This window comes from Doryrhamphus excisus, chromosome 14 (genome assembly GCF_030265055.1).
Source record: "Doryrhamphus excisus isolate RoL2022-K1 chromosome 14, RoL_Dexc_1.0, whole genome shotgun sequence".
NCBI lineage: Eukaryota > Metazoa > Chordata > Actinopteri > Syngnathiformes > Syngnathidae > Doryrhamphus > Doryrhamphus excisus.
The window spans coordinates 18,949,023-18,970,232 of record NC_080479.1 but is presented as its reverse complement, the minus strand read 5'-3'; the positions used below and the strand labels follow the sequence as shown (position 1 = coordinate 18,970,232).

Genomic DNA, 21,210 nt, shown 5'->3' with positions numbered 1-21,210 from the left:
TTGTTGGTGTTACTAACATTGGTGTCACGGCTCATTTTATGCTAATATGGGAGCAAGTAAATATTTTCAAGTAATATTTCTAAATCTTAACATTTCATAACTAATGTTAAATACATACTAATAGCGGATCTGACGATTTCTACAAGAAATCGCGGGATGAAAGTGAGATTTCCGGTTCTATTGAACTCACCATGACGAGCATGCGGAAGCGCCCCGTTCAGGCTGCCATGCTAGCTAGGCTAACTCGCCACTAAGCTAGTCTGTAAACACGGTGGGGACTTGCGTCGCTGTTTTTTTAATTTGTGTTCATTTATGAACGTTTAGTGAACACTTTATGTGAAACGATAACAACAAACAAGACGGGAAAGTAATAACCGAAGCCCCTCGCTCTCGGTTGAACTCGCAAAGGCGACGTTTTTGGTGCGGCCGAGATGTCCTCTTTCTCCGAGGCGGCTCTAGAGAAGAAACTGTCCGAGCTCAGCAACTCTCAACAAAGTGTCCAGACGCTGTCGCTGTGGCTCATCCATCACAGGAAACACTCCAAGACCATCGTCAACGTTTGGTTCAACGAGCTCATCAAAGGTAAGCGGACGGCATTGGTGAGAAACGCTCGACCGAACAAAAGCATGCTAGCATCCGCTTAAGGCTGGGCTAACTTGGCAATTGCACTAAGCTAGGAACTTGTCCGTCACTAGTTTAACTTTAATCGGTGCAGATAAAAACAGACAAAAATGTCTGATAGCAAGCAAAAGTTTTGAGGACATACTACAAAAACCCAAGACAAAGATCTTTTTACCACAGGAGTGCAATACTTAGGGCTCTAAATGCAATATACTAAGTTCCATAATGCCTCATATTAACTCTCTAACAAGATCTCAGTGTATAGACTGGTCATATATCTTATCTCGTTTCATATCTACATACTGTATTGTATATAACTCTGGGAAAAAAAACTGTTGATTTTGTTAATACTTGGGTTGTTTATATTGTTTATTTTTTCTATATTGTGTATTTTGTACTGCTTAACTGACTCTGTACTCTTGCTGCTGTGCAATACAAATTCCCCCACTGAGGGATGAATAAAGGCATATCTTAATCTTAAATGCTACCAAAGAGCCACTAAAAGGTGCGCTCTGTAGTTTCATTTTTTTCATAAACCTTTTATCTTAATGAACTTGAAATAGTCAACATAATAACCGTATTTTCCGGACTATAAGTCACACTTTTTTCCTAGGTTGGCTGGTTCCTGTGACTTATACTCCAGAGCGACTTATAAATGAAAATGTTCCATAAACACTGGACACCTTTTCTGTTCATGTTTGTTTTTTGTGTAGCTGAATAAGCATTGTGTTAGCATATCTTACACTTATTCAGCCTGTTCTATATTATTTTATTATTGTTAGAACTTGCCTTCCAAGAAGACGTAATGTCTGTTTTGGTCAAGTAGTTTGGAAAATAAATTAGCCGCAAAAAATGCAACTTATACTCCAGTGCGACTTATGTATGTTTTTCTGTACCTAATTATGCATTTTTGACTTATTGTCAAAAATAGTGCAAATAGGTGCACAAATTATAGTGTTTTATAGTCCAGAAAATACAGTAATTGGTAATACTTTTATAGTAATTTTGGGTGAAACTGCATTTGTTGCATGGTGACATTTTGATAAAGTTTGGCGTAAACATTCTACCTTTTATTCCAGTTTGATGTGGGCATCCTTCCCTTTAAATTTCAGTTTCACTTTCATTTTGTCCGCTCACAATGGACCACAGGTTTTTGTTTATGTCAGCATATTCACTTCATAGCACATTGAAGGGGTAACCCAAGTACCAAAATACTTACAACCAACGATGAAGCCCGGCTCCTGCTGCACCGTGCGGGAATTGGACCATCAATATAAATGTCATATTCAAGATGAAACACTCTTATTAATCTACAAAACAATCACCACACTTACTCGTTCATACATTTGATGCGCACAGCATTGAACAACTCCATGCCGTCTCCCCGCGCTGTGAGGCGTTCAGGCACACTCGGAAATGTGAAATTTAGGCCCTAATTGTTTATTCGCATACCCCGCTTTGGGGAACCCGGCCTCTATACATATGAAAGGGGTGCTCTGCTGTTTTTGAGGACCTACTCCCAAAAGCCAGTCATAGATCCTGTGTGTTTTTAAGGATCCACCGCAAAATATGCTTCTCAAAGATCCTCTATGTGGAAAGGGGGTGTTTTGATATTTTTTGAGGACCTGGTCAAAGATCCTCTACATTACAGGAAGCTGTTTTTGAGGGCTCACTACAAAAAGCCAAAGATCCTTTATATGACAGCAGCACTCTGCTGTTTTTGAGGACTCACTGTGAAAATGCTAGTCAAAGATCATCTATTAATGGCAGGAACGCTGCTGTTTTTAGGATGTCTTGCAAAAGTGCTGTCAAAGATCGTCTCTACTGTTTATTTAGTACGTGTGTGTGTGTGTGTGTGTGTGTGTGTGTGTGTGCGTGCAGCTCAGGTATCGCGCAAGCTGACCTTCCTGTACTTGGCCAATGACGTGATCCAGAACAGCAAGAAGAAAGGACCCGAATTCACGCAGGATTTTGCGCCGGTCATCGTTGACGCATTCAAACATGTCCACAGGTTACACACCAACTTGCAGTGCTGTTGTTGTTGTTGTGTTGTTTTGCTAAGTGTGCGTGTGTGTGTGTGTGTGTGTGTGTGTGTGTGTGTGTGTCCTACAGGGACGGAGAAGACGGCTGTAAGAAGCATCTGGGTCGGGTGTTTTCCATCTGGCAGGAAAGAGCCGTGTACGACAACGACCTGCTGGAGCAGCTCTCCCAAGTCCTCTGTAAGCTAATCGGCTAACTAGCCTAGCTGACTAGTTCTGTAATCGATTAATCTAGAAAATAGTTTTTCGATGCATCGATTAATCCCTTAAAGTCCCTGATTAGTCCCTTGAGTCGTGGTGTGGCATTCATGAACGAACGGGTCAAAAGAACTAGTTCTTTTTTGAATGAATGAACCTCCCATAAAATACCCGTTCAGTCCGCCGGCCGATTTGTTCATGACCGACACAGCACTAGTTTGGTGAGCTGTTGAGTCAGAACGAACGTGAACATGAGTGAACGAACTGATTCGATACAACCGACCGGGTCTATGCACAGGGGGGGCGATCACAGGCTAATGACCAATTGACCGAAAATGAACGGATCTTTTTACCGGATGAAGCGGAATGATCTTGTTCACTGAAATGAACGGTTTTGTCCACCACTAATTCTGAGTGGGCGGCACAGCGGACGAGTGGTTAGCGAGCAGACCTCGCAGCTAGGAGACTAGGGTTCAATTCCACCCTCGGCCATCTCTGTGTGGAGTTTGCATGTTCTCCCCGTGCATGCGTGGGTTTTCTCCGGGTACTCCGGTTTCCTCCCACATTCCAAAAACATGCTAGGTTAATTAGCGACTCCAAATTGTCCATAGGTATGAATGTGAGTGTGAATGGTTGTTTGTTTATATGTGCCAGGGTGTACCCCGCCTCTCGCCCAAAGACAGCTGGGATAGGCTCCAGCACCCCCGCGACCCTTGTGAGGAAAAAGCAGTAGAAAATGAATGAATGAATGAACCTCCCATAAAATACCCGTTCAGTCCGCCGGCCGATTTGTTCATGACCGACACAGCACTAGTTTGGTGAGCTGTTGAGTCAGAACGAACGTGAACATGAGTGAACGAACTGATTCGATACAACCGACCGGGTCTATGCACAGGGGGAGATCACAAGCTAATGACCAATTGACCGAAAATGAACGGATCTTTTTACCGAATGAAGCGGAATGATCCTGTTCACTGAAATGAACGGTTTTGTCCACCACTAATTCTGAGTGGGCGGCACAGCGGACGAGTGGTTAGCGAGCAGACCTCGCAGCTAGGAGACTAGGGTTCAATTCCACCCTCGGCCATCTCTGTGTGGAGTTTGCATGTTCTCCCCGTGCATGCGTGGGTTTTCTCCGGGTACTCCGGTTTCCTCCCGTGTTCCAAAAACATGCTAGGTTAATTAGCGACTCCAAATTGTCCATAGGTATGAATGTGAGTGTGAATGGTTGTTTGTCTATATGTGTCAGGGTGTACCCCACCTCTCGCCCAAAGACAGCTGGGATAGGCTCCAGCACCCCCGCGACCCTTGTGAGGAAAAAGCGGTAGAAAATGAATGAATGAACCTCCCATAAAATACCCGTTCAGTCCGCCGGCCGATTTGTTCATGACCGACACAGCACTAGTTTGGTGAGCTGTTGAGTCAGAACGAACGTGAACATGAGTGAGCGAACTGATTCGATACAACCGACCGGGTCTATGCACAGGGGGAGATCACAGGCTAATGACCAATTGACCGAAAATGAACGGATCTTTTTACCGAATGAAGCGGAATGATCCTGTTCACTGAAATGAACGGTTTTGCCCACCACTAATTCTGAGTGAAGGCGCATCGTACATGCGGTTCTTGTGTTTACGTATTTTTTGTGTCGATCCAGATGGTGACAAGAAGCCCAAGAAGAGGTCCTACGAGTCCATCCAAGCTGAAGATGAGGACTTTGCATCCAGGAGTTCTCCATCGGAACCCCCACAGGTTCTGTTCCTGACGGTGTAGTAAGGAAGGACACTTTAGAACATGTCCACGTGTACACGGTTCTTTGGTTCTTTTTTCCAAAACGCTGTACACGTGGACATCGGCTTAGACGGCTATCAGACGTTTTTGTCAGCATCTTATTCTTGGAGCGTTTTTTCTTCTCTGCAACATCTCCAACTTCTAAGGGACGTGTGAACTAAACGCATCCACTTCTCCCGCTCAGACGTCCGAGTTGATCCGAGCCCTCCAGGAGCTGGAGAACGCCACCTCGGGAGACTCGCTGCTGCATCAGCGCATCTCGTTGCTTCCCGACGAGGTGCAGGACGCGTCGCTGCTTCACAGGATCACAGGTAGGGGGGACTCACGAGGAGGCGGGGCCCAGTGGGTGTGTCTTACTAACGAATGGAAGATGCTCATCAGCCACTTCTTTACACAGTCTAATAATGATTAGATTATTATTTATAGTTTATTAGACAAATTGTTTTATTTCGTCATATTGTTGGATGCGTCCGGAATATTTGTATTTTATTAATTCAATTATCCAACAATGCATCCAGTTTCTTTGTAGTCAAGTTGGAATTTGAATAACAATTAGGGACGTTCCGTCAGGGTTGTATGCTGCTGATACCGATGCCGATAACGATACCAATAGGGATGACATAGATGCAGCGTTTATCCCCCTCTGCTGGGCCCCTCCAGTCTCCAGTTTTATATATATATTGTATATACTGTATATACTGTATATACTGTGTCTTATATATATATATATATACTGTATATAACTGTATAGCAAATGTATACTGTATAAATACTGTATATTAAAATATGAAAATATAAATTATGTTAATTAAATTGTATTCGTTTATTTTATTTCTATACTATTATATTTTTATTTTTTTATTATATTTTTATTTATATATTTTATTATTTTATATACTGTATATTAAAATGTGAAAATTTTATTATTGAATTTTATTATTTTATTATTATCATCACTATATATATATGTATAGGTATATATATGTATGTATGTATGTATATATGTATGTATGTATATATGTATGTATATATGTATGTATGTATATATGTATGTATATATGTATGTATGTATGTATGTATGTATGTATGTATATATGTATGTATGTATATATATGTATGTATGTATATATATGTATGTATGTATATATATGTATGTATATATATGTATGTATATATGTATGTATATGTATGTATATGTATATATGTATGTATATGTATATGTATGTATATGTATATATGTATGTATATATATGTATGTATGTATATATATATGTATGTATATATATGTATATATGTATGTATATGTATGTATATATGTATGTATATGTATATATGTATATAAAGTGATGATAATAATAAAATTAATAATACTGTATTACCAGGTGTTTGCTTGCTCACTAGCATCTATGATGAAACTGTTGATGAAACTCCCAGATAAGGAGTCGGGGGAGCGCATCTCCCAGCTGGTGGACGACGCCTGCATGCTGCTGGCCGACTACAGCGGCCGTCTGGCGGCGGAGATCGACGACCGGCGGCAGCTGACGCGCACCCTGACCAGCTTCCTGCAAAGCCAGAAGGACGGCCTGGTCCAGAACGAGCAGAAACTCGAAGTGCGTACACACACACATCATTTGGTTTCTCTTTCTTTTCTTTTTTTTTACATGCGTGTCCCGGGTGGCGTGTGTCCTGCAGCACACTGACATCACTAACACCCACTTTGGGCTTGTTCGCTTTTCACCCAACACTCAACATCCCGATGAGGTTTGGGTGGCTGGCAGCCGACACGCAGCAGGCAAATGCAGGAGAACCTCGTCACTCTCTGTGTGGTCGCTTTGTAATAAAAACATCACTTCAAATAAAGGGAAGCCATCTTGTCACTGCTCTATCTTATTTTCTGATGAGGTACCACTTCTAAAGCCAGAAAATTAATTTTATTTGACTATACTGTATCATTTTTAAATCCTTTTTTACAATCTTTTTTTGCCTTATTTTGTCCACTGGAAACTTTTTTACATTATTTTTCCCGATTAAAGTTTTATATACTATATTATTGTTTCCATAGGAAACTTTTTATTATTTATTTATGTATTTTTTTTTAATAAGTTTTATCATTTTCGGTTATTGTTTGCATCTGAAACTTTTTTTTCCAATTTTATTTTCTTGTTTTAATTGAAATCTTTTTCCCCCACTTTCTTTTTATTATACTCTTACGTTGTCCATCGGAAAATCTTATTTCCCTATTTGATTTTTATTACGCCTTATTATTGTTTTCATCAGAAACTTAAAAAAACCCAAACATTTTATTATATTGTTATTTTTACAATTATTTTTTCTCGCTTTTTAAAAATGTTATTACATTTATTTTACCGTATTATTGTTCCCATAGCTAATTTTTCCGTACATTTTCTTCTTACATAATAATAATTCTTTCCCCCATTTTATTTCTAATATTATATTACATTATATCAAAAGGGAAATCCAATCCAAAAATAAATTGAATGAATTTTGTTTGACATAGATGCTGATAAAAAATAAAGATAAATACATCTACAAACGCTTTGATGATACATCATTGAGGAGTTCATGAATATGAATTATTATGTTCTGGTATTGCTTCAAATATTCGCCAAATAGCAGCAGTGTGTTTTCTTTGAGTACTCTATGTAATATACAGTAACATGTTTTGGTGCAAACATCACCTGTGAAGTCCTACCTGTTTACACACATGATGGATCTTCTCTGTGCTTTCCAGGAGTACAAACGCAAACTGGCCAGGGTGACTCAGGTCCGCAAAGAGCTGCGATCCCGCTTGAACAATCTCCCAGGTGGACTCCGCCACTCCTCAGCCTGATGGATACACACACACACACACACACACACACACTGGTCAACCGACCCCACGCTGGACCTTCCTTTTCATGAATTTCCCCACGCTTTATTCTTTTAAATGTTTTTGTCTTCTTGGCTTTTAATCTTCACTGTTGAACGCATTGCAGTAGTGCATTATAACCCCCCCCTCCCGATCTACCGTCTCCCCCTAATTCCCTTAATCCAATCTGGATTAGCTGTACGTGTTCATGATACACTTGCACAGGAATATTTACAAACAAGACAATGAGGTGGCGTGTGTACATAACATAACTTACAGTTGCATGTAAATATCTATATTTGTATTCATGTCAGACTTCATTACGCAATTGCTTTTGGTTTTTTTTGTATATATTATCTGCTGGTATTCAAATAAAAACATGATGGACAATGATACTGTTTTTTAATTGCTTTTGCAATTTAGCTCCCAGCCAAAAGAGGGCGCCCCTCAAATTCGAAAAAGCTTTATGGGAAAAGTTTTGAGCTATTTTGGAGAAAGAATTGGTTTACATGACTCGACTCACAAAAAAACTCTTTCGACTCCCAAAACTATTTGCATTCGCGGAAATGGCTGTGTCTGAATCCGGGGTCGAAGACCCGACGTTCGGAGACCACGAATTCAAAAACAGCGCGGCATATTACGGACGCCTTCACCGGAAGTGTAAACATGTCGGTCGACGAAAGCAATTAACACAACATAAATAATTACATTGTTACTTCAGCATAACCTTATATGTATTTTCCAAATAAACCATTTATATTACCAAAATATATTTCCGTATTCATAGTAAAGAACCTCCCCGGAAGTCGCTATTGTTGACGTAGCCCTAACCGGAAGTAGCAACAGTAAGTGGACGAACGGTATTAATAGAACAAATATAATAGAATTGTTTAAATATAAACAATACAGTTACACATCAAAATTATTATTATCAATAAGTATTAAGCGAACGAACGGGCTTTCAATTGCGTTGCTATCTGCGCTAGCTCGAATCCAGCTCGTAACGGTTGCTCAAGTTTTGATTGTGCTTAACCTAGCTTAACCAAGCTAACCGTAAAGAAAAAAAACATAACGTTTCCCCGTCAAATTGACCAACAATGGACAGTTTGGAAACTCCATACGAAGACGACTCGGCGACGGATTTCATCGAGTGCACGGTGAGTTTGCTGACCGTGACTTGACAAAAAAAAAAGAACTTGGTGTTTGACCAATTGTGCTAGCTATGCTATGTCGCAAGCTTTGTCCTAGCTATGCTATGTCGCAACCTTTTTTTTTTTAATATCCTCAGGTGTGCGACAAATCCGCAAGGGGCCTGAGTTTGTATAAGATACACCTGACGACGCAGGGACATTTAAAGGTACGATAAAAATGATACGATAAGCTGCGAAATATCTGCTGGAAACGTGAGCCAAATGTGTTGTAGCTTGGGCGACCGCTTCCGGTTATTGCTGTGTAAATAGGGTGAATGGTGGTTGGTAGGTATTGATGCCCACTTTAACGCTTGCATTCAGGACATAAGAACATGTGCATTTAAATGTCTCTTTGGGCTAAAAAAAAAAAGATGATTACATTGGTTTTGTGTAGCAACTAATCCGTGGAGGTCCTCATGCAGGTGCAGATAATAACAAAGCAGTTTCTTACCCTGGCACCATGTTCAATAGAACAGCAGTGACGTAACAGATAGGGTTCTCTACATCACTCTTTTTGCTTCCTGAATGCAAACATTGCTAAAACCTCCTTGGCTATCAGCTCTTGGCACCCAGGCGAAGAATAGTCACCTGATGAAGACAATATGTGGCCATTTTGGAAGCAGTTCTTCTGCTTTTTCTTCTTTTCCATGGACACCTTTTCCCTTTTCTGGGTCATTACCCCCCAACCCAGCCGGGTAATTCTTCTGGTTGGTGTTGTTTGTCAACAAACTGATGTCTTTGAGTGTTTGACTTCACCCTTGTTCTTATGGGAGAACCTTTCTCATGTTGAAGATTTCCTAAAACTGTGTCTTTACCTGCAAACATGGAGGACTTGCAGTGTTTCCGACAGGACTGCCATCTATGTAGTGGCGGGTGGTGTCACCATGACATCATCATATAAATTGCATCATGTGTTGTGACGCATGTGATTGACGTGGACGCTGTAGGAGAGAGGAATAACGTTGTGGGACGGACAAATAGCGAGTAAAATACAAAAGAATATTCCTGTGTCGCCATAGAGACGAGGAAAAGTCTGTAGATTTGAACAGGTAGCGCCGAATTTATTTAGCGTTTCTTAAACATTTGCATTGTTTTGTTATTCCATCCATCCATTTTGTACCGCTTATCTTCATTAGTGTCACAGGGTATGCTGGAGCCTATCCCAGCTGTCTTCGGACCCTGGACTGGTGGTCAGCCAATCACAGGGCACATATAGACAAACAACCATTCACACTCACATTCATTACCTATGGACAATTTGGAGTGGCTAATTAACCTAGCATGTTTTTGGAATGTGGGAGGAAACCGGAGTACCCGGAGAAAACCCATGCCCAACGGAGATTCCAACTTCTCTTCCCCTTCTCTCGACTGTGGGGCCAATATGCTAGCCACTTTTCCACCGTGCAGCCTATTTTCGTTGTCTGATTGCAGTCGTTTTTGTTGATATTATTTTTTAAAACATGCCACAAATATTTTACTGTGTTTACGAAATGTTGTTTTGGCGCTACAATTTGCGTGTCTCAACCTGGCCGAATTGAGATGGGACGTGACGAAGGAGGATCAGGGTCAGTTGCTGAGATGATTGGCTCACAAAGCAGTCATGTGATTCATTCGGACAATGAAGCCGTTGGTGCTTTGAACGTCTCAATAGGTGCCAAACACATGGAACGCGCCTCTAAACAGATTGACCCCCAGCTCAAGTCGTACTGGTTTTAGTGTTTTGGTAGTATTTTGGGAGGTCGGTAGGTAGCTCAGGCGGTAGAGCGACTGGACCCGTAACCGTAGGGTTTCCTGTTTTGAATCCTCCTTCCTCCAGCCCAGTCACTACCGTTGTGTCATTGGTTAAAGACACTTCACCCACACAGCCTCCAGGGTCGCTCACACACATGGACCACGATGCTGACCTAGGACCCGCATCCGGATCCGGTCCCCGCCCATTGCTGTTTAAACGCAGACACATTTGGCTGAACCTTGTACATGTGACAAAATAAAGATCTTTCCCTTTTCTTCCAGTATCGGCTGTTTAAGATGTCTCACGAGTGCACTCATTGACTTGTTGCTCTCCTTTCATTCCCGGCAGAAAGAGGAAGCCGTTGTTGCCGCGGGTAAGTACACCTTCCGTCTTCAGGCCCTTGGAGGCTGTGATGGCCTCACGTAATGTTAGCTCACTCTTCTTATGTAAGATGGTAGAAAAGAGACAGGTAGAGACCTTGACGGTAAGTCGTTGTTGATGGCTTTTTACCAACATCTACAGAGGAACCGCCTTGGAGTTGCCACACCCCATCACCTCACCCTAAGTCATTTTAAAGAAAGCAGCATTTCTTCCCTAAAACGGGTCTTGTCAGCCGGCGTTGTCAAGGTCAAGTTCATGAAATCCACGCCGCAGCAGCTCCACGGACCCACACCGACCAATCACAGTAAATACAGTAGCTCATTTTGGCCCCCGTCTCGCTATCATCTAATTCCTCCATTCCGGGGGATTGGCTGGGCACCCCCTCAGGTAGGGCGTCAGAAGCTCTGTTATCCGGGAGGAACTTTGAATGGAGCTGTTGCTCCTCCGTATTGAAAGAAGACGGACTGGGTGGCTCGGGTGTTCAGACCGCGTCCTGGATGCCTCCCGGGAGGATGCCTGGGGAAAGACTCACAACGAGGTTGAGGAGACTACGTCTCACAACTGTCCTGGGACCTCCCTGGGAGGAGCAGGACGGAGTAGCCGAGGAGAAGGAAGTCTTAGGTTCTCTCCTTCAACCCTGGATGAGTGGAAGAAGATGGACGGAGGATTTGCCGCCCCCTTTTGGCAAAAACACCAGGAGCATTTTTTGGTCAACAAACCCAGTCCGTTGTCTGCCTTTCCACCACAGCTTGGAACATTTAGCAAATGGGAACCCGGATTAGGAAAGGAAAGTATCCGCATTGCACCCCCAGTCCAGTAGGTGGCAGTGACAAGAAGACCTCAGCTTTGCCTGCTCAAGCGTTCCGTCGCAGCCTTTCCACCAGCTTTGGAGTATTTTAGGTTCAGGAAACCTGAAACCTGGATTGTCTTTGTGCCAGTCTGAGGTGCGCTACAGAACAATGGATCCCGCCAATGACTTTTATGGATCATGAACAAGACACTGAACAAACACCGTCTCTTTCCCGATCTGTTGCCCGGAAGTGGACCGATCAACAGACGTTCCTTGTTGGCTTTTCTACCGCCGTGGGCTGAAAGCTAGCACTTCTTCCTGGAGTGTTTCAACTAGACACAGTGCCACAGTTTGCCACCCGGACTTGACTATCTTGATGATGATGATGGAGACGAGCCCTGTGGACCCATTACGGATGTAGTCCAAGCAGCTTGGATTGCAAACCACCGTCATAGTCTCTGTCGGCGACGGTTTTCCAAGCCGTGACCGACACAAGTCGGCAACCTTCCGACTCTTGCGCTTTTCTTTGACGACGTTCTCCGTCGCTCAACAACGACCTAAACTTAATCTGCTGGCTGTGCAGAACGTTCAAACTCACTGATCTTGCCCATTGATCATTGATCATCGAAGGCCTGCAAGGAATGATTAGGTGCAATACTTTTGTTGCGGCCAAGCATGCATCAAGAAGTTGGGTGATTCCACTCGGAATAGAAACAATCCTAAAGCGTCTTTAGTTAGCCGTTATACAGTGGAGACCTTCAGCGTTTGCACTCATTCAGATCTTTTATCCAAAAAAATGTAGGCAGTTTTTCCTGCAGCTCGTTCACCCCAAGTCAGTAATTTGATGAATAATACGTAGCACGTACTTGATACTGACATCACTTCCTGTGGGAGCAGCAGCAGCTACCTTCAGCTTTCTTCCAACCTCGCCTCAAAACTCACAGCACGGTGAAGACGTTTTAATATACGATGGTAAGTCCTTACTGGAATGGCAGCAATCAAGCCGCGTGGATAATGGATCATGCGGCTTGGAGACATCTTCTCCGATAGTCCAGACGATCCACGTGGTTGACCCTAGCGCTGGTTGCTCTGGAGCAGGGGGGGTCCAAAGGGTTTTTTGTAGTGAAAAAGGAAAGGATGCGACTTTTTCACTTTGATACATGTAATTATGCTAACAAGTTGGATATATTTCATGAAAAGCTTTGTCGTATAGGTGAAAAATCTTATTATTATTATATTATATTATAATTATAAGACATCTGGGATAGGCTCCAGCAACCCCCGCGACCCTCGTGAGGAAAAAACGGTAGAAAATGAATGAATGAATATTATTATTATATTATATTTATTTTTATTTTATATTTTTTAATTATTATAATATTATTATTAATATCAGCTTCATTCTCTGCTTTCCCCATTTTTGCTCTTATTTTTTAATTTCTACTTTTTCTTTCTCAGTGTTATTTTTGTAATAATATAACTTTATTCCCTTAATATTTTCATTCCCATCAGAAACTTTTTCCAATCAAATTTTCCACAAATTACAATATTTTTCAAATAAATATTTCAGCTGCATGCTACTAAAAGACAATTTTTACTTTATTGTTTAATTTAAGTGTGGGGCATATTTATGGCTTTGTGAGTGCGGGGAGGGAACAATGGCAATTAAAGAGAAAAAAAAAACAAAACTCATTTATTAAAAACAGAAAAATATACAAACTTTTTCAGTGCTTTGGTTCCGATTTTCTACAATAAAAGCTCTGATAAAACATTCCACTGTTCTCAAATATCTTAATTTTTATTTTTCTGCACAAAATAAGATGACAAATAAACAAATCAAGAATAAAGAAAATCAATCAGTAATAAATAAATATAATAATAATAATAATAAAACGGCAAATAATAAAAACTTAAGAAACCACATATAGTTGGTGGGTAGACAAATGATTTTTTTCCGATTAAAATGAACAAAGCATTATTAGAGCCCTGTAGACATGACAATAGTCACATTTATACTCTTTTTATTTACAACATATTGCGCAACTGCAGGGTCTTGAGACACATGCTAACTCGCAAACTAGAGAGCTAGCGACCTAAACGGTAGCCTTCAAGTTATTTCCTTTCAACTTAAATAGCCAAAAACTTACCACTTCCACACAGATAGGGAGGATAACTATTAACAGTTACTTAACCTTTAACATGAACATGAATCAAACGTAATCATTTTTTCTGGGTACATGATACCATACGGCATCCATATGAAACTTGCGCGGGCCGCACTAAAACATTAAACTTTCATATCAAGGCGGGGGCCTCAAACTAGTGCCGTGTGTTTGAGACCCCTGTTTTAAGCCCTTTAAGTAGCATAGATGTACTGTATCCTGTCACAGTCAACCAAAGAAGACGTCTAGGCCAGGGGTGACTCGCGGGCCGCATTGATATAACAAAATTTCCGGGGGGGGGGGGGGGACTATATATTTTACACGTTACAGTCCACCTGGTATTATTGTATCTGTAAAATTGTCATGCAATCTGCTATTATTATTTATTATTTTATATTTATATTTAAATATTTTAAAAATAATAAAATATTATAATTAAAATAAAATTAAAATAATAATTATTATATTATTATATTATTATTATGTAAAATATGCAAATATAACAATATTATTATATATAATTAATATAATAATTAGCATTAATATAATAAATATAATAATCATAATAATATAATAATAATTATTATTTTAATTTTTATTATTATTATGTGCTTGTGTCTCTTTTTTGTTTAAATGAAATACTTTGGAAAGATTGGGCGGGCCGTATTCAAACACTTGGCGGGCCGGATGTGGCCCCCGGGCCGTAGTTTGCCCACCCCTGGTCTAGGCCTTTTTAACGTAGCACAGAATGCATCCTACCTCCGCTCTGTTTTAATGTTCCTTTCTCTGACTCCCTCAGGCGGCGGTGTCCGAGAACGCAGCGTTCCGATGTTTAAGGACATTTTACACTACCTGGATTACCTGAAGCTGGACGAGCCCATCATCGGTGAGTCACACATCGGACGCTTTCCGGCAGCTCTTCCCCCAAAAGTAATCTCTCCGCTCTGCTCTCCCAGGCTTGAACTATGTGGAGGAAGTGTACAGACACACGCCCAATTCCGACCTGGGGCCCAAGTACACGTGCATCCTGTGCAACACCACCGCGCACCTGCCTGAAATAGTCAGTCACATCATTGGGCGGAAACACAGGCAGAAATACATGGTACCGCAACAAGATGGACGTCTTTTTTTTTTTTTTTTTTTTACATCCTAAATCCAAACATCTGCTTCTGTGCATGCAGGAGTCCAAGCGTCCAGACCTGGTGACGTGGGACAAGGACTCTTTGATGGCGCAAGGGGGGAAGATGATACGCACCCGAGCTGAGATCATAGAGAGGCAGGATGGACGCGGACATCCCGTGGTTGGACACGCAATCTTAAGTCTATTTATCGTTCCGCAGCCACAAAAAAATAACACATTTCTTTGTCTTCCAAGCTCTTGAAGAAATGGGACAACGTGGGGCAAGAAATGTCAGGTAAATACAAATGGAGAACCTCCTCAATTGTATGGAATGAGGTCTTTTTTTTTGTGTTACGCCAGAAATCCACCACCTGCTAACGCATTGCAAACCAACCTGGTTACTACCTTCTAAATCCACTTTTAAGAGCTCTCCAGACATGAAAACACCCCTATTACCCTATATCAGGGGTGGGCAAACTACGGCCCGGGGGCCACATCCGGCCCGCCAAGTGTTTCAATATGGCCCGCCTGTTCTTTCCAAAGTATTTGATTTAAACTCAACATACAACCTGGCATTGTGGCTTGGGACAACGTTTTGATGGTTGAGGTAGCTGCTTTATCAATTTCGTTATTTGATGTGGTCTGTTGTTTACAAAATGCTCCTGGAAAAAGGAGCACAAGCACAATAATAGTAATAATAATAATAATAACAATAATAATGTTGTTGTTAATAATAATATTACTATTATTATATTAATATTGTTGTTAATAATATTAATATAATAATAGTAATCATATTATTATTATTAAAAATAATAATAAACAATATTATTGTTATTATTATTAATATATAATAATAATATATTATATAATAATATAAATAATAATTATAATATATTATATTATATAATGATAATAACATTACTATAACTAATAATAATAACAATAGTAAAAATTATAATAATAATAACAATAATAATGTTGTTAAAAATAATATTACTATTATTATATTAATATTGTTGTTAATAATATTAATATAATAATAGTAATAATATTATTATTATTAAAAATAATAATAAACAATATTATTGTTATTATTATTAATATATAATAATAATATATTATATAATATAAATAATAATTATAATATATTATATAATATAATGATAAAATTACTATAACTAATAATAATAACAATAGTAATTCTAATAAAAATAATAATAACAATAATAATAATACATTTAATTTCTAATACACTTTACATCAAATAAATGATTTCAAAGTTCACATATAGCAGATTGCATGACACTTTTACATGTAAAATATGTGTAAAAATATAGGTGTAAAAATGGACTGTTACGTGTAAAATACTATATATATATACTATATATATATACACTCGGGGCTGGAGTCCTGGACCTGGATCAGCTTTCGCCACTTCTTTAATATTGTTTTAATACCAGGAGAATGAATTATGGGAATAAAGTCATAATTAAAGAATAAAGTTGAAATATTTGGCGAAATGAAAGTGCAGCAATTGAAACAGATGTAACTTCATAAGTCAAAAATAAAGTCAAAATATCAAGGAAAGTCAGAAAAACATGTAATATTATGAGGAAAAATAATGTCATTTTAGTAGCATAGAGGTGAAATATAGGAAAAAAGACATAATTTTTAAAAGTCATAATGAGTGTCAATTTTTGAAAATTGGGTTGAGAAAAAAAAATCATTTGTGGGATTTCAAAAGTCCAAATATTACAAGAAAAACATTTACAAAAAAAAAAACAACTACACACAATAACCCACCCAGAAAGCTTTCTAGATCTTCTAGAATCTGCATCTATTCTAGCTGTATTTCCGAAATGCTTTGTTTGAATTTATTCCATCCACATCCCGCCTCTGGACACACCCACTCCGCTGCGATTGGTCCCACTCAGCTTGTACAGCTAACTTGTACCCGGGCATGCCCATATAAGGAAGTCTGGGGGTCACTGTGATGTCACAGTGTGCCAATAATAGAAAAGCATCATAGTCCCATTTAATGTCCTGTTCTCTGCGTAGCGCCCCCAAGACCAAGGCAGAACGGCAACCCGCAGAACCCCCAGGCTTTGTTCCAACTGGATCTCCCGCAGGGTCCACCCAAGCGCCAGGACTTCCCGGAGTCGCAGCACGGGATGTTGCCCCCGGACCACTCTCACAGGACTTCCTTCCCCCCAGCTGAAGCCCGCGGGCCCGACGCCGAGAGACGCATGTACCAGGAGGACGACTGGCAGAGGGACCTCAGCAGGCGACGGGACCTGGATTACCGTCAGCAGGAATCGCAGACAAGAGGCGTGGACCCCAGGGAGCAGGTGCCCTATGGCGGGTGGTCCCAACGGTACCCAGACGAGGCCCCTCCTTACAGACGGACCCCGCTGGAGACGAACACGAAGGAGGATGTAAAGCATATGAGTTCCTCTGACTACCAGCATCCCAGCTATCAAGAAGATGAGCACCGCTGGTCACATGACCCAAGCGTGAACACCATCGGGGATCGATTGAGGCTGGGCTCCAGCATTCCGGAGCCCCCCGCGGGGAACCTTCCCTCGCTTCCGCACATGGAAACGCCACGCCGACAGGTCAGAGATTACAAACACGGCGAAGTCCGTCAAGGTGAGCTGCTTTCCAACTCCGCGCCGTCGGGCTGGAGTGGCCCCGCCCAGACGCCGAGAGAGGATTCCCGGAGCATCTCGGACATCCCGGAGCCTTTCAGGCGCTTTATGAAGTGGCCCGGCGACAACGACGATGGCGGTGGCGGTGAGGCGTGCGGCAAAAGAAAGAGGAAGAGTCGCTTCACAGACGCCACGGCTGAGGAAGTGGAAGTGGCGCACAAGATGTAAGTCGCCACTTACCCGCGTCGCTGTTTCACTCCTAACCTTTGACCCCTTTTTTGGCAACAGTTTGAACACCGGCTATGGGCCCCCAGACCCCCAGCTGAGAGCTCATTCCAGGCCAGGTGGCAGAGCGTTTGAAGCCGAGACCCGCGGTCCCATGCGGCGTCCCGACCGCTTCTTGGAATCACAGGTAGCCAACCCCAAAATAAGGACCCATCTTACCATGGTAGGAAAACTTTTGGGTAGACTAATTATTGGAACACATGATTAGTCTGGTGAGCTCATTGACCTTTGACCTGCATACACAAGTGAAGCCAATCATGAGGAAGGGTATTTAAGGAGGCTCTGAAGAGTAGCACCTTGGTAGCCTCAAAACAACTGTCACATGACCTGAGAGCAAAGATCGTTCAACATTATAGTCTAGGGCAGGGGTGGGCAAACTTTTTGACTCGCGGGCCGCATTAATTTAACAAAATTGACGGGGGGGGGGGGGGGTGGGGCATACTATACATTTTACACGTAACAGTCCACCTGGAATTATGATCATGATCCCAGGTTGCATTCATTCATTCATTTTCTACCGCTTTTCCTCACGAGGGTCGCGGGGGGTGCTGGAGCCTATCCCAGCTGTCTTCGGGCGAGAGGCAGGGTACACCCTGGACTGGTGGCCAGCCAATCACAGGGCACATATAGACAAACAACCATTCACACTCACATTCATACCTATGGACAATTTGGAGTCTCCAATTAACCTAGCATGTTTTTGGAATGTGGGAGGAAACCAGAGTACCAATAGAAAACCCACGCATGCACGGGGAGAACATGCAAACTCCACACAGAGATGGCCAAGGGTGGAATTGAACCCTGGTCTCCTAGCTGTGAGGTCTGCGCGCTAACCACACGACCCTGTGCCGCCAGTATAAAAAGTTAGACATTAAAAACAGATTTAAAGAGGTGGGTTTTTAGTTGTTTTTTGAAACAGGGAAGGTCAGGGTAAACACGCAGCGAATGGGGCAAAGAGTTCCAGTAGGGTGGGGGCAGCAATGGAGAAGGCCCTGTCACCCCATTAAGTTTAAATGAAATACTTTGGAAAGAACGGGCGGGCCGTATTCTAACACTTGGCGGGCCGGATGTGGCCCCCGGGCCGTAGTTTGCCCACCCCTGGTCTAGGGGAAGGATACAAAAAGGAACATCTGGAACATGACCAGGGGTGCCCAAACGTTTTCATAGCAATATATGTAGCGCTTACCTTGTACCGCTTTTCACCTCACGCCTTCGCCCTTCTAGGACTCGGGTCACTCTGACAGCCTCCAGAATGACGGCGCTGAGAAGGAAACCGTCTTCGATATGCTGGTAGGAGTTCCATTTATTTGTTACACTCAAGCTTCTAATTACACCGGGCGTGGCAGAAGTCCGTCCCGTGGCATATTCTAATATATAATTTAACAAAACAACGCTATGAGCAAAAATGTAGAGAAGCGGCTCTTTTACCAGAATAAAATATTAAGAAAACAGTTGTCATTTCATTTCACAAGACTAAAGTAGTACTATGAGGAAACAATGTCATTTTAGTAGCATGAAGCTGAAAAAAGCTAATTTTTTGTGATAATATCATGAGAAACCAAACAAAGATTAAGTTGTCATTTTTGGAAAATGGTACAATATGGGAATAATGTCAAAATATTACGAAAAGAGAAAATAGAAGTAAGAAAAGTGGGAAAAAATATTTTTTTAATTAGAGAAAAAAAGTTGTATTCTAACCAGAAACAAACTGAAAATATATCCACAATATTATGATGAAAAACTTCATTTTAAAAGCTTTTAAGACTTTTGGTTGAGGAAAAAGGTTGTAATACTAGGAGAATGAATTATGGGAATAAAGTCATAATTAAACAATAAAGTTGAAATAGTTGGAAAAATGAAAGTGCAGCAATGGAAACAGATGTAACTTCATAAGTCAAAAATAAAGTAAAAATATCAAGGAAAGTTAGATAAACATGTAATATGAGGAAAAATAATGTCATTTTAGTAGCATAGAGGTGAAATATCATAGAAAAAAGACATCATTTTTAAAAGTCATAATATGAGAAAGACAAAAAATTAATTTGTCAATTTTGGAAATTTTGCTTGGGAAAAAAATTCATTTGTGGGATTTCAAAAGTCCAAATATTACAAGAAGAACATTTACAAAAAGAAATTCAAAATATGTTGATTTTTTTCAGCCAAATAAAGAAATAATATGAAGAAAAATAAATTATTTTTTAATGGGAAAACAGGTGTCAGTTTTACCAGAATAAATTTGTAAAATTATAATTTTTTTGTTCTTGAAATATACAGTATATAACATGTTAGTACTTCTACAAGGGTTGCTTTGCAAGGTTGCATCTTTCCATTTTTCACGATGTGGCCCTGGCAGGAAAACGTTGGGACACGCCTGTGTTAGCGTTGACTTCATCCTGTCTTTATTCCATCAGAACGACATTGAAATTGAGAACGTGGAAGAAGCCACTTTCCTCAAGAACAAACTGACCAGCCTTCTGAAAGAATTCAAGGCTTTAAAATCAAAGAAAAATGAGGTATGTTAACCCCCCCCTCCCCGAAACCCCAATTGGCTTTCTTCAAACATGACATCTGTGCTTTATGTGCTGTCATACAGCAAAAGAGTCCAACTCCGCAGATGTCCACACAGCTCCAGCACAGGAGGACGCCTTGGGGAGACTCCGACTTCAGACGCACAGAGGAAGACAACCGGGAACGAGGGTGGAGGACGCACGAGACGAACGTGCACGACGGGCAGCAAGACTACCAGCATCGTATGCGCGGCGAGCCCACTGCCTCCGGCAGAAGCCGCTATGACGGTACTTTACACCCAATGGCCACAACATTAGGTACACGTCAACCAACGTTTCTTTTTTTTCCTTCAGACGTTTCCGTCTCCCGTGAGATGTACCCAACACGTCATCCGGACGAGCTAGCGCAGCATCCCCAGCGTTTCCAGGAAAACACCGCGGCGCACCATGACCGCCGACCTGTCTCCCAGGGGTATTTTGACCAGCGCCCGCCGCTGCCTCACGACATGGAACGAGGAGTCTTGATGAACCGTGGCCCTCAGTACTCCAAGAGCCTAGAAAAACTCACCTCCACTCTCCTGGAGCTAGTGTCAAGAAAACAGCAGGAGAAGTAGTAGTACACCAAATTGTACGTACTAAATGGTATAAATGGCATCTACCATCATGTTTTTGTCTTGCTTAAGCAGCTCGTTTGTTGTTTGTGACAAAGGTTTCTTGAAGACTGAAAAAAATTAAATAAATATTTCCCATGGCAGCTATTGTTCATGTGGTTTATTTTTATAAACATATATATATATATGTGTATATATATATATATATATTTTCTAATTTATTTTTTATTTATGCATTTATTTATTTATTATATTTTTATAAA

At 41.1% G+C, this 21,210-nt stretch overlaps 2 protein-coding genes across 5 annotated transcripts; both read left to right on the top strand.

The window, feature by feature from the left end:
* The first annotated feature begins 120 nt into the window (after window positions 1-120).
* Window positions 121-7,911, top strand: LOC131101703 (regulation of nuclear pre-mRNA domain-containing protein 1A-like). Its single transcript, XM_058047044.1, has 7 exons — window positions 121-582; window positions 2,503-2,632; window positions 2,734-2,840; window positions 4,516-4,610; window positions 4,834-4,960; window positions 6,084-6,259; window positions 7,402-7,911. Exons 1-7 carry the CDS (start codon window positions 432-434, stop codon window positions 7,498-7,500), a joined length of 885 nt encoding a protein of 294 aa, XP_057903027.1. The 5' UTR covers window positions 121-431; the 3' UTR covers window positions 7,501-7,911.
* Window positions 7,912-8,323: 412 nt separating this feature from the next.
* On the top strand, window positions 8,324-21,104 carry LOC131101700 (uncharacterized). 4 transcript variants are annotated; one of them, XM_058047038.1, is made up of 13 exons: window positions 8,324-8,675; window positions 8,807-8,875; window positions 10,789-10,813; window positions 14,573-14,659; window positions 14,730-14,875; window positions 14,955-15,074; window positions 15,149-15,188; window positions 16,955-17,768; window positions 17,833-17,956; window positions 19,054-19,119; window positions 20,241-20,342; window positions 20,423-20,624; window positions 20,691-21,103. In XM_058047038.1, exons 1-13 carry the CDS (start codon window positions 8,616-8,618, stop codon window positions 20,948-20,950), a joined length of 2,115 nt encoding a protein of 704 aa, XP_057903021.1. In that variant the 5' UTR covers window positions 8,324-8,615; the 3' UTR covers window positions 20,951-21,103. The 4 variants fall into 4 exon arrangements, with proteins under 4 accessions (XP_057903021.1, XP_057903023.1, XP_057903022.1 ...); XM_058047040.1 differs by lacking the exon at window positions 10,789-10,813 and having other exon boundaries at window positions 8,603-8,675; XM_058047039.1 differs by lacking the exons at window positions 8,324-8,675; window positions 8,807-8,875; window positions 10,789-10,813 and having other exon boundaries at window positions 14,161-14,659; window positions 20,456-20,624; window positions 20,691-21,104.
* Window positions 21,105-21,210: the final 106 nt, after the last annotated feature.

Excerpts from the sequence above, each read along its gene's own strand:
- LOC131101703 (XM_058047044.1), top strand. The coding sequence starts at position 432 with ATGTCCTCTTTCTCCGAGGCGGCTCTAGAGAAGAAACTGTCCGAGCTC. Across the intron at positions 2,633-2,733 it reads GCATTCAAACATGTCCACAG|GGACGGAGAAGACGGCTGTA; the intron begins GTTACACACCAA and ends TGTGTCCTACAG. Across the intron at positions 6,260-7,401 it reads AGAACGAGCAGAAACTCGAA|GAGTACAAACGCAAACTGGC; the intron begins GTGCGTACACAC and ends TGTGCTTTCCAG.
- LOC131101700 (XM_058047037.1), top strand. The coding sequence starts at position 14,407 with ATGAAATACTTTGGAAAGATTGGGCGGGCCGTATTCAAACACTTGGCG. Across the intron at positions 17,769-17,832 it reads GTGGAAGTGGCGCACAAGAT|TTTGAACACCGGCTATGGGC; the intron begins GTAAGTCGCCAC and ends TTTTGGCAACAG. Across the intron at positions 19,120-20,240 it reads AAACCGTCTTCGATATGCTG|AACGACATTGAAATTGAGAA; the intron begins GTAGGAGTTCCA and ends TTATTCCATCAG.